General features: G+C 41.4%; 1 protein-coding gene across 1 annotated transcript; it reads right to left on the bottom strand.

Annotated features, from left to right (window-relative positions):
* Window positions 1-4,339: 4,339 nt before the first annotated feature.
* Window positions 4,340-6,505, bottom strand: LOC147918939 (uncharacterized). Its single transcript, XM_087503789.1, has one exon. The coding sequence runs from the start codon at window positions 6,503-6,505 to the stop codon at window positions 4,340-4,342; it is 2,166 nt and encodes a 721-aa protein (XP_087359915.1).
* Window positions 6,506-14,008: the final 7,503 nt, after the last annotated feature.

The following is a 14,008-nucleotide window of genomic DNA, read 5'->3' as shown; positions in this document are numbered from 1 at the left end:
GACATGGAAGCTGAGCTCGGGCTCCTGAAAGCCGACGAGGAGGAGGCCGACGAAAAGGTTTCGAAGGTAACTCTCCGTGACCTCGACCTCTCTGGATTTTCAGACCTTTTGGCGGATACGCCCGATCTTTTATGCAGCGAACACCCTTTGAGCATTACAATCGACGAGTCCGGCACTAATCTCGGGCAAATGTCGAATCAGGGGATCGACGACTTTCTAGCGAACACCAAGTCGGTAGAGGAGCTTGAAGAGATGGGACTGGCCCTTTCCGAAGCGGCATCGGACCCCGCTCCCCATACTCAGTAGTTTCTATATCGGGGTTGTTTTGGCACGGGTTGCCACCCTGTTTTGTCGTATTTATTTTTAGACGTACTTCGGAGTGTTTTGGTCGTGGTGACCACTCCGTATTAACTATTCTTTTTTTGCCATCTTTTGTTTAATTTCCACAATACGAACTAAATTTCCAAAACCTGTTGTTTGAAAAGATGGTACGAGCAGAAATGAACGCGAAGTGAGTACTTCGGTTAAATAGTTCGAAAAAATGACATCCCAACTTTCATAAGTAAAGCTGAGTACGAAGTGAGGACTTCGGTTTAGAGTTTTGCGAAACTAAGCTTTGACTTTAAGTTAAGCGGAGGACGAAGTAAAGACTTCGGTTTAGAGTTTTCGCAATATTGAGCTCTAAAGTAAAACTGAATACGAAGTGAGAACTTCGGTTTAGGCTCGCGAAGTTAGACCTCGGCTTTATATGATAGATGCGAAGTCAGACTTCGGCTTTTTTTTTTTTTTTTTTTTTTTTTTTTTTTGAGGAACCATTATTAATAAAAAAGTTTAAGAAAACTTTAAATTTTATTAATATGGATAGCTGGACCCGAAGTGGGCTGCCTACGTACCCTTATCGGGATCAAGCTGAATCGTAGTTCGATACAAAGAAATTAGCTGTAAAAAAGTTTAAGGTGTAGAGAATTCCAAGACCTCGGGACTGGTTTTCCCTCTGAATCCTCGAGCTGATAAACTCCATTTCGGACTTCGCGAGTAATTCTGTATGGTCCTTCCCAATTAATTCCCAGCTTTCCTGCATTGAGCTCCTCGGTATTTTCATAGACTTTCCGGAGGACGAGGTCGCCCACTGCCAAGGGTCTGCCTCGGATTTTGGAGTTATAGTATCGAGCTACCGCGTTCTGGTAGTTCTGGATCCGGACTAACGCCTGGTCCCGACGCTCGTTGACTGTATCAAGAGTATCCTGTAAGAACTCCTCATTTTCCTCAGCTCGGAGTGGGTTCAGCGAGGTACGGACTCCAGGGACCTCTATGTCAGCTGGGACTACGGCATCGACTCCATAGACCAGGGAGAAAGGTGTTTCACTAGTGGCCCGGCGAGGTGTTGTTCGAATTGCCCAAAGAACGCCTTGCAGCTCGTCTGGCCAGCGCCCTTTGCGAGAGTCGAGCCGTTTCTTTAAGTTAGCCAGAATAACCTTATTCATCGCCTCGGCCTGCCCATTACCTTGCGGGTAACGCGGAGTTGACTTATTGAGTCGAATCTTCCACTTCGCGCAGAACTCTTCGAACTTCGAGGAGATGAACTGCGGACCATTGTCTGTGACGATTTCGTGGGGGACCCCGTAGCGATAGATTATACTTTTTAGTACGAACTGCTCCACTTCGTCACTTGTTACTTTCGTGTAGGCTGCCGCTTCTACCCACTTGGAGAAATTGTCGGTAAGAGCGAGCACGTACTGAACTCCTCCTGGTCCTCGATGTAATGGACCGATGATATCCATAGACCACCTCATGAATGGTTAAGGTGCGGACACCGAAGACAGGAGCTCGGTAGGTTGATGAATTGACGGGGCGTGCTTCTGACACTTCTCACAAGTTCGAGAATATTTTTCGCAGTCCGTGATCATGGTAGGCCAGAAGTAACCTTGCCGTTTAATTTTGAAAGCCAGAGTCCGACCTCCGGAATGATTCCCATTGGGACCGTCGTGAACAGCTCGCATTAGCATCGCGGGCTCTCTACCAGCCACGCAAGTTAGATAAGGACCAGCTACACTTTGGCGTAGAAGTATTCCCTTGTGAACGCAGTACCGCGCACTGACGATCTTAAGCTTCCTAGCTGCCCATTTGTCGGCTGGGAGTTCCCCTTTTTCCAGGTAAGCCCAGATCGGGCTCCGCCAGTCATCTGCCCCCCAGCTGTTAGAATTCGTGCCGCTCGAAGCAGCATGTGGGATAACAGCTTGACTGTCAACTGGTGAGTTTGATGATTTCGGAGTGGAACTCGCGTTTAGCTCAGCTGGAGGTGGGTGAACTTCCATTGGAGTAGGTATAACGGGAGCTGGATCCTCCAAGGGTAAAGAGTCCGCAGCCGCTTTACGAGCTGCTTCCTCAGCAGCCAACTGTTTTTTCATCGCCCGGGTGACAACGTTTGAGCTCTCTAGTCGAATACTTGGAAACTGAATAACTTCAACGGGGATAATTCTTGTCATTGCGGGATCCGAAGTGGATGCCAAAGATGCTAAAGCGTCCGCAGCGGAGTTCTCACTTCGTGGGATCTTAGTGATTTCGAACTCCTCGAACCTAGCGACTAACTCCCGAGCTGTGGACAAATAAGCCTCCATACGACCATCCTTTGTCTCGTACTCCCCCAAAAACTGGTTGGTGACCAGCTGCGAATCGCAAAAAGCTCGAAGTTTTCGGACACCAATCCCCACTGCGAGGCGTAAGCCAGCAAGGAAGGATTCGTACTCGGCTTCATTGTTGGACGCACTGAAAGCCAAGCGAAATGACTGCTCGATCACTTCGCCTGTAGGAGAAGTGAGGTGGACCCCAATTCCTGCTCCCGATTTGGAAGAAGCACCATCAACATACAACGTCCACGGGGCTTCGACATTGTCGCTAACCGAAGAGGCTAGTGGGAGTTCGATCAAGAAATCCGCCAGCACCTGCGCCTTAGCACAGGTTCGAGTCTGGAACTCGATGTCGTATTCGCTCAGCTCGACAGACCATTTAGCTAGCCGTCCGGATTGGCTCGGACTATGTAATACCGTCCGGAGTGGCTGCGTTGTCAGGATTATGATTGTATGGGACTGGAAGTAAGGCCGTAGCTTTCTTGCTGAAGTGACCACTGCTAGGGCCAATTTTTCCATCATAGGGTACCTGGATTCCGCCCCAGTAAATGACTTGCTGACATAGAAAATTGGTCGCTGCTCCCCCCTTTCTTCACGAACCAAAACTCCGCTGACCGCACTATCCGAAACGGCTACGTAAAGAAAGAGCGGCTCTCCGAACTCAGGCTTCGCCAAGACCGGCGGTTCAGATAGATAAGCTTTGAGTTGGGCGAACGCCTCCTCACACTTCGCATCCCACAAGAAATTTTTTCCCCCTTTCTGTAACAGCTGGTAGAAAGGGAGGCATTTGTCCGTAGATCGAGAAATGAAGCGGTTGAGAGCTGCGATCCGTCCGATAAGACGTTGCACCTCGCGCAAGGTTCTAGGAGAACTCATAGACAGGAAAGCATTAATTTGCCTCGGGTTCACTTCAATTCCTCTTTCTATGACGATATACCCCAGAAATTCTCCTGATGGGACTGCAAAGGTGCACTTCGTGGGGTTGAGTTTCATCCCGAACTGATCCAGGATGTCGAAGCAGACTTTCAGATCGGCGAGATGCGAGCTGGCTTCCATTGATTTCACCAGCATGTCATCGATGTAGACTTCCATGGTTTTTCCGAGTTGATGCTCGAACATTCGATTCACCAGTCTTTGGTAAGTTGCTCCCGCATTTTTTAACCCAAAAGGCATCACCTTGTAGCAATAGATCCCGCGGTCCGTAATGAATGCAGTCTTCTCCTGGTCGTCCGGGTTCATTAGGATTTGGTTGTAGCCAGAGAATGCATCCATGAAAGACATCAGCTCGTGACCCGACGTGGACTCAACTAACCGGTCGATATGCGGAAGTGGAAAGCTGTCTTTGGGGCACGCCTTATTCAGGTCGGTGAAATCAACGCAGACTCGCGACTTTCCGTTCTTCTTTTTGACTACCACTGTGTTTGCGAGCCACTCAGGGTATTTTACTTCGCGTATCTGTCCTGCCTTCAGCAAACGTTCAACCTCTTTGTTAACGATTTCAGCTAGCTCAGGACCCAGCTTCCTTCGCTTCTGCTTTACAGGTCGGAACGTAGGGTCCACATTCAGCTCGTGCGAGATAACTTCCGGACTGATGCCGGGCATCTCTTCTACATTTCCTGATCCGGAAACTTGTCATTGATGAAAATGGACTCAGTGAGGTCACCTTTTAGCTGCTTCCGAACTGTATTCTTCGGGACCTCGAGCTGTGGTTGCTATTGGATCAGGAGCTTGTGACTTGCGAGGTAACAGCTCCTGGCCGTCCTTTGGCTTCCTAGAACCTCCCGGACTCCTTGTGGGGTCGGAAATTTGACGCACTGATGGTACGTCGAGGCCACCGCCTTCATCTGATAGAGCCAGGGAGTTCCCAAAATAACATTATAGGCCGCAGGTCGGTCGAAAACCGTGAACTCCACCATTTTGACCACTCCTTGAGTGGACACCGGTAATGTGATCGTGCCCAAAGACATTGATGTCTCGCTAGTGAACGAGACCAAAGGTGAGGGCGGTCCTGAGATGTGCTCTTTCCCGATACCCATTCTGGTGAGCGTCTCAAGGAAAATCAAGTCTACCGAACTCCCAGTGTCAATTAGGATTTGGCAGACTTCATGGTTTGCTACGTCGAGCGAGATGACGAGCGCGTCGTCGTGCGGAGTGTCCAGCCCCTCAGTTTCCTTCTCGGAGAAAGAAATTTCAGGTAGATCACTTGCTACCAACTTAGCTCGCTTCGGCTGGGGGCTAGTGAGCTTCCGCTGATGGTCTTTGATCGCAGTGATGGAGTTCCGAAATAGACGCGATCCTCCCATTATCACGTCGATTCTTTTCTTGGGAGCTTCACTTCCATCGGACTGCTTCGGTTTCTTTGAAGGTGGAGCGTCCTCGTCCAATTCGGGAATCGCTTTTTGCTCCAATTCCTCAATTGTGACGTTCGGCATTTCTCCCGCCACATATTTTTCTGCGAGGAGATGCATCAGCTTCTTACAGTCACAAGTAGAATGACTGTTGGTTTTATGGAGCTCGCAGTACGTGTCCTCATCTCGGACCCATTTGTTACTTGGGAGTACACCACTCTTGGAGCGCGGTGAAAATGGAGGTTTGGACGGTGAATTCTTTGGAGAATTCTTTTTGGGAGATTGAGTGACTGCAAAAGTGCTCGGCCTGGACTTCGGAGTCGTAGACGGAGTCTTTTTGGCAGGTGCTTCGAACCGTGGTTTCCCTGCAGGCGGAGCGTTTTGTTTTTGCGCAGCAGCGAGTTTGTCCTCCTCTGCGACTATCCAGTTCGAAGCCCGGTGTAATGCGTCCTGAATAGTTGGGAAACGATTCACGGACAGCTCTTCGCGGAAGCGAGATTCATGCCAGAGGCCGTTCTTAAGCGCGGCCAAGGCAGTGGAGTCCGAGAGTCCGGGAATCTTGACCTGGATCTCCTTGAACTTTGTTATGTAAGACCGCAGGGACTCTCCAGCCTTTTGGCTTAAGTTCCAAAGCTGAGCGTCCGTCACCGCAGTTTCGATTAGGCTAGAATACTGCTTGACGAACGAGGTCGACAGCTCGGTAAAGTTTGTTATGGAGCCAGCTGCTAAAGATGCGAACCAAAGCAGTACCGGTCTACTAAACGTTTCTGTGAACAGCTTGCAGTACCCAGCGTCTGCTTCGTGGGGCTTGAGGTCCACCCGGCTAGCTGTTAGCAAGAAAGTCTTGAGATGATTGGTAGGATCTCCTTTTCCTTCGTAGCTCAAGAACTTAATTTTGCCGGTATCTTTGATGCGGACTCGAGCTATTTGATCGGAAAAGGGAGTTCGCCTCGATTCCTCGATCACCCGAAAAATATCCGGAGCCGAAGTGGTTGCACTATGCATCACAGACCGCATATCCTGGATTTCGCTCTGCATACGGAAGATCTCGGGATTGGTGACATACCCCGGAGTCGAAGTGTTTCCTTCTACAGGGAGAGGAAGACGGACTGGGACCTCAGAAGATCGGAGGACACCAGGCTGAACCGGAGTATGGCCATCGCCAGTCAGCGGTGGCGCTGTTTGTGTGTTGGTTTGGGGCGGGAACGAATCTCCCGGAGTGACATTTGTTGCTGCCACTTGCGAGGTGGAAGGTGGAGTCACACCGGAGAAATCCAAAGCACGTCGACGCGGGTTTTGGTCGGAGGACAGGAGGTCGACCCGGTCGGCGTACGCGCGGTGGGAGGCCGAGAGATCGGCTACAGACGTCGTGATTTCCTCTAGACGAGTGGAAATCTGGCCCTCTAAGCTGTCGAAGCGTTCAGTAAGAGCGGCGGAGGCGGCTTGCTGACGGTCGGACTTCTCGGACAAGTCCTGCAGGAGCTTCTGGATCACCTCCAAGGATGCCTGATTGAGAGAGCCGGTTGCCATAGCGGTGGTTGTGTGGAGTGTACTTGTGTATGAAGTCGGAACTAACGAGAGTCAGGCGATAACTCCCCTCCTTCTAGCGCCAAATGTGAGAACTGAGAATGAGCTTCTCCTTCCGAAGTGATTTAAATGTGGAGGAGCTTATCGCCGTAAAAAAGTTCCGAACTGAATTGAGAGAGAGTTTGAGAGTTTAAATTTGTATTGCTGTTGCTGGAAAAAGTCTTCGATCCTTACAAGTGACACCCCCCTTACATATTTATACCGACCAATTAATTACCCAATTAATGCACAATTAATAAGACACGATTTGCGCGGACTAATTAATCCTCTTGAATGCAGGAATCTTTGACCGGGCCCGAGCTGCGAGCTGACCAGCATGAAGCGTCTCCGCGCTCTCTTTCTTTCTCCGGGCCTGATGGGCCGATCGGTAACATGCTTTCGGCTCATTAGACAAGCCCGGCCTAGGCCCTCTTGCCTATTACCCGAGATGGCAGATCATGGGTACAACACTAACCTTAATCAAACAACAGCGGATAACATAAACGATACCATTAAACCAATAATCAGTTCCTCACAAACAATAATAAACCATCTAACATAGTCATAAAACATTAAACCAGAAACCTAGCAATATTCTAACAACTCGACACTAGCAACCTAGCAGAAGCTAGACAATACATCAACGAACCACTAGAACATACTCTTCTTAATTGCATTGATTCCACGATCACACTTTGCCTTTACCTGCACCACAACACATATGAAATGCGTGAGTATCAATACAATAAAAGTTGAATGCGTTGCTCTCCTTATCTGACACATCAGCCTCAACATTGAAGCTGGTGTTGACACCTCAGATAAAATCAGTAACCTATCAAATTAAAACAATTAATACAGATCAGCTTTATTTTTATTACGTGGACAAAGCAAAATGAAAAACGAAAACGTTTAATCAATTGCTCGATTTCTTTTCTTCGTCGCCGTGACACCTATGTTGAATGTTCGCCGCAAAACCAATCTTCTACTTCAGCGCCTTTATACCATCGACCGACTGTGCTGCTCCTCGTCCCAGTTCTCGCTAAGGGGTATTAATTTAACTTCCCTTCTGATTACAAACTTGATTGCTTTTTAGGTAGTGCTTTTGTGGGTTTATGTTTTGAGCTGTATGTGTCTTAGTTACAGAGATAAGCTTAGAGATGGATCACATATTGTTTAGTTTTGATTTGATTATTTAGTTTTGTTAGAACATATGACATGATAACACCGTGCTATTGAGAGCAGAGATATTAACACCCGTACAACGCCAAATGAGCTAGAAAGTAGCAGTTTTAACTCATCAGATTCTTCTGATTCTGAGGAAGAGTAGAAGGAAGGTATAACGCCAGTCTCGTTGTTTAATTTGTAGTGAACAATGTGACAAATTTAGTTAACTTGAGTTAAATTGTGCAGTGTTCTCTTTATACTCATCTTGTTCCTCTAATTTGCTTTTTAGACTAAGAAAAACCTTGCAAAGGAATCTCCATCTAATCTGAAGGATGACTATTCTTCTGAACAGGAGGGTGATTCTTCTTTGGATGAAGTAGGAATTGTATCATAAACATTCTTCTAATGTTAGAGTATTGCAGAACTTGTTCTTTTCGAAATTGATTTGTTACTTAAGTAGGAACTTGCCCCTGCAAAGAAGAGACCAGAACCTCTTGAGAAAGACAAGGAATAGAGCAGCTCATGTTTTCCCAACCAAATGAGTTAAAATTAGATAAGCGGATCAATCAACAATTAAAACTTTTATATTCATTTCATGTTTCTGATTTTGAAATTGTCCAGACGTATTAACGAATCATATGATGACAAAAGAAGAATTGACTCGATATCTACTGATGCAGGAAAAAACAATCTTCGAAGCCTTATTATTTGATTGATTTAAGAAACAAATACAAAGAGACCAACTCTCTTTTTTTACTAATAAAAGAAGATGAAGACAATGATTTTTTTTGGTAGAGAGGAAGAGAAAGAGTGGATTGTGAAGAAGGAGGACAATTTTTGAATTCACACTTTCTCAGGAATGAGGAACCGGTTATCAAAATTGCATGTCCCGGTTTGTTGTTTGCGTTCGGATAATAATCTTGGTTCGTTAATTTTGGTATTTCTTGGTTCGTTAGACAAAAGTAATAATAATGTTGTTTGTCCATGTAACTTATGATTGTTTAACTAAAATACAAAAAAAAAAAAACGAAGGCTGAATCATAATTGTTTTGTTTAAATTTAGAATGTAAGTCTTATACATTAGTTGTTCTGCCAAAATATTCGTCCCAATCCAAAGTTGAGAGAAAGGGAGTAGGCACATTACGTTTTTTAATCCAATTTTTAAATTAATTTTATTTTCATAAATTTATGTATACAATACAATTATGTGCATAAAACATAATCAACATTTTACTTGAATTTTTCTAATAACTTTGATTACTAAAAAATTAATGTGTAACTAAGTTATACTAATGTATATATTATAAAATTTATAAAAATTCATAAATGATGTTTTTATTAAAATTGAATGAAGTCATAGAGGTTTAAAGAAACATATAGTTATAACTTAATTCTATGTTGATCTAATATAGTATAACATATACGTGTTCTTAAAAACTGATATATATTTATTACAAAAAATAATTAGTGATATGTGAGATAATTTTGTATTATTAAGCTATTATTCAACTTTTATTGTATTGATATACTTATTTAGCTTTACACAAGTAAATATTTATAAATATGAAATATATAAAAATTATGAAATTAATAAATAGTTGACCAATACCATAAATTAAATAAATAATTAGGATAAGCATTTTATTGAATATTTAAGATTTATTTAACATATCACTATGGGAACTAATTTTGTGATTCTCTAAGTTTTTGTAAGGTTTATTGACTCACTGTTGGACTTCCATCCAATGATCCCAATGAAGGCATGTAGAATTGGTTTTGATCACTAATCCTCTTGCTTTTTTAGAAGGAAACATGTGTAATGGAGCATGATTTTAAACTATAAGATTAGCTTTTTAAGTTTTTTTTTGTTTGGTATGAATTGATTTTAAAATATAATTTAGAAAAAATATCCCGCGGCGTAGTGCGGGTGTTAACCTAGTTATCATAAATATTCTATGAGGCAATCTTCCCATCTACTGGGCTATACACACAAGCGAAAAGACAAGCACATCAAGTACACAAAGAAACAAGTAAACCAGAAAATTCTAAACACACGCGTAACTCCGTGACATTGCGTCGACTGACGCACACCTTGCGTCGATTGATGCACTCATTGCATCGTTACATCGACCGATGCACTCATTGCATCGAACGATGGAACGTCTCCTGTGTCGACTAATGCACTCCTTGTATCGTTCGATGCAACATCCATCGTCTCCATCAAATCCCTGACTACATCAATCGATGCACTCCTTGCATCGATCGATGCAGTCGTGCGACAAATCGCTGAACGCGATCTCCTCTGTCTCCTCTCGGCTCTGTGATGCCAAAAACAATCTCCAAAGGCCACAAAACTCACAACCAACACTCATATACGACCACATAAGCACTCAACAACCAAAAATCAGATAAAACAATTATCAATTCGCTTAGATCAGCCATGGTCACGCACTCACCTTTGAGAATGACGAAAACTATATCTAAACTCATGAAAATAGCCTCCTAACAAGCTCCTAACACGTCCCCAGCCCAAATCTTCACTCCAGATGAACAAATCTCGGAAACAATGACCAAAACTCTCAAGAACTCTCAAAGGAACCTTTTTCTCTTTTATTTTCTCTGGAAAACGACCAAAATAGGCCAAAATCGTTGAGCTTTCCTCTTAAATACCTGACCTTAGGGTTTTCCCAAACCAAAACACAACAAAACGAACGTTTAACTTACGTCGTCTCGCAAAAACCGACCTTACATCGACTGATGCATCACCTGCATCGATCGATGCATATTCCAAACCGGGATTTTGGTTCTCGGGCATTACAATATCTCCTACGTCTCTTCTCAGTTCTCACAAGCCAAAAATAAATAATATTACTGATTAAGTAATTCACTTCTTCTTTGTTGCTCTATATCTCCCCTTTCCTTCTTCTCACAGTGTAAACTCTTCCGCCACAAACTTTAAGTTTAAGGTAGTTTTGCGTCTTTCTCTCTTTAATGTTTCTGATTATATCCTCTGTTGGTGCTGGATTTGACACCCACGACATACTGACCTAAACCGAAAGTAAACCGAGTAAATCTAAAGTTCAACTAAACCGGGGAACTCCCCCTCCTTTGGGCCAGCTAAACAGGCCTATAAGCAGAAGCCCGACGAAGTCATTTGACCGACCTCCAAGACCGTCTCCGAGTCCGACCTGATCAGCAAAAAGAGAAATTTAACTTATGTTCGGTCCGAGATTTAAGGAAAAGTAGACTTATCTTGTAATCTAGGCTCATATAAATAGGGGAATTCCTCCCCCATATTAGACATCCAAAATTTAATACAAAAACCTTAATTCTTCAATTGTTCTGGAGAGAAACCTAGCTTGCTCCTCAAGAGATCTCAACCCCTTTTCTAATTTGAGCTTTGATCCAGTTTTCAAGAGAGTTTGTCAAGTGAATTGTTTCCTCCTCAAAACAAATTTCATTGTGTGAATCTTTGATTCTACGTCCTCTTATACTAGTAAAATGTTATCTCTACTTCTATAGTATTTTTGTCTTGGCTTACGGAGTTATGTCTCTTCATTGTTTTAGACTTTTAGTTTTGTTCTTATAATGGAGTGAACACTCTTAATGAGAAATTCAAAAATTTTTATTGTTGCGTATTATTCACCATTTTGAGAATGGTCAGTTGTACTAACCTTCGATGAAGGTACGTAGTCCGTGTCACGGAATTCCCTGCAAACAAGCAAAGTTTTATTTATTCTGAAATCAACCATTTACTTCTTTCAACTAAAGATGAATCGAGTTCTTTGATTTATATTCATGAGGCAGGCGTTGTATGTATTGATCTAGAATGCCATCTTTTTCTTGTGGATCAAGAATCTCAAATCTACATTATAAAATAGCTCTATTTATAATAAAATATATACATTTGATAAATTAATTCATACTTAATAGTAAAAGATATTTGATATATTTAAAAAAACCATAAGAATTTTTTAGAAATGCTTCTTTTGGTATGTTTTTCTCAAAAATGCCTCGTTTATCTGTTCTTTTTTAAAAATACTACTCGTTAAATCTGAAAATTTTATAAAGTTTTATAAATTTTATAATATGGTTACTACTAGCCGGAAACTCGAGCAATGTATTTATAAAGGTTTATAAGCTATCTTATAAGATCTTATAAGGTTTTACAAGATATTTATAAACTATTTATAAGGTATTTATAAAGTATTTATAAAATTTTACACATGTATTAAAGTAATTTGTACATGTTTTTCTAAGAATACAGACGTTACACGTACTTTGATAAATATTGTATTCTTAGAAACATTTTTGATAAGATTTGTGGAGGACATTTTTGAAAAGTGGTATCGCAAAAATAATATTTTTGAAATCCTCCCTAAAATCATTGTTCCTGTCTCGGTTTAAGAAATCACTAGGCGCTAGTCGGATGGTGAGCACGGGCCTAGCGATTAATCGAAAAATCAGATTTAAATCAGAGAGGAATCAGAGATTTGTTTTTGTACTTTTAGCTATTGGTCAGGTGGACAGTCTAATAGTTGCAGGACTCAAGTTTGAGTCATGAATCAACCATTTTTGTTATTTTCCATTTTTAGATTTAATGAATCTGGAAATCACGAAAATACCCTCGTCTTTTACCTCCAACCCTTGCGGCTGAAAACCCTAATTTTTCGCTGCCTCACTTTTTTTTCACGATTTAAGTAAATTTTTTTGGATTCTCTTGTGGGTTTGACTCAATTATTTTAGATCTATAATTCAACATCCGATTTCGAACTTAAAAACCTATAAAAGTGAGTTATATTGATGGTCTCGATTTCTTGGCTGATTATACTAAAATCGTGGCAGCTCCCATTCGACGAACGCCTATTTGCCGATTAAGCGGCCGCGGAGGCCACGTTTTTGAACAGGGGTTCTAGTTAGATGGAAAGTGTAAAAACGCGTTCTAATAAAATTATAAAAAGTAAAATTTTGTCGAAATGGAACATAATTAATCGTATATTTATATGAAAATGACTATACAAATTTTAGGCCATGTATATATATATATATATTTATAGGTTTCAATCATTTTAATGATAAGGAAATATTTGTTTTCACTTGAAAAACTCAATTACTGCATTTGATATAGGAGAAATCTTTGTATATAGATTTACAATTTTTTTTTTTGAAATTTTAAATATATAAATATATATATATTTGTGTTCAGTATATTTAATATTTTTTATCTGTTTAACCCCTAAAATTAAATGTTGAAAGATACTAGAATTAAATTAAAATCATATATATAAAGGTAAGCTTTCAATCTCTCCTTATTGGTTGATTGATTGGTTTATAAATTTATTGTCTCTCTTAAATTGCTCCACGATCCTCTTAATTACACGGTCAACAATTTATTGTCTCTCTTAAATTGCTCTACGATCCTCTTAATTACACAGTCAACATTTTATTCTCTCTCTTAAATTGCTCCACGATCCTCTTAATTACACGGTCAACAATTCTCATTAATTCCCATATAAACAAAATTAACACAAAATACTATAAATTTATTGTCTCTCTTAAATTGCTCCATGATCTCCTTAAACCTTAAAAAAACCGTAAGTCATTAATTTTCATATAAACGAAATCAGCACTATAAATTATAAATTAAATCTTAGATTCCTAAAATCCAAAATCGCTCATTCTATATATGATTCAAATTTTCATATTCTAAAATAACCACCTTTAAACTCTAATAGCCTCCATTACCAATTATGAGTATTACTCCGTTAAAAAACCTTCAGCCAGGACGTGTTCCTCAAATTATTTCTGGCCGGCTTCTAAGTAAATGGCATGCAAAAGCTTTCCATCAAAATGGCAAGATTATCAGCCTAGATTTCCTCCTACTTGATGAACATGTATACAACTTCCATATATTTATATACATCCTTCCATCTTCTTTATTTTTATATTTTTTTTTTCTATCTGCAGTCTACCTTGATTCAAGTTTCAATACCCCAATACCGAGTTTACCGCTTCAGGGATGACCTTCACGAAGGGAGTATCTACAATATTTCTGAATTTCAAGTGGATACTAGCTATCCACAATACAAACTAACAGATCATCCCTACGTTATTAAGTTCTTGGATGGCACCATCCTTACATCCATAAAAGGAAACACATCTGTAATTCCACATGAGATATTTAGGTTTTTCCAACAAAACGAATTATGGACTCTTGCTGGAACTAATCAACATTTACCTGGTAGTGTTCTCTCAATATTTATGTTTATATTATCTGCTCATATATTTATCTGTTCACCCCTT

This window comes from Camelina sativa, chromosome 20, assembly GCF_030686135.1.
Source record: "Camelina sativa cultivar CO46 ecotype springtype chromosome 20, ASM3068613v1".
Classification (NCBI taxonomy): domain Eukaryota; kingdom Viridiplantae; phylum Streptophyta; class Magnoliopsida; order Brassicales; family Brassicaceae; genus Camelina; species Camelina sativa.
This window is presented reverse-complemented; position numbering and strand designations above follow the sequence as displayed.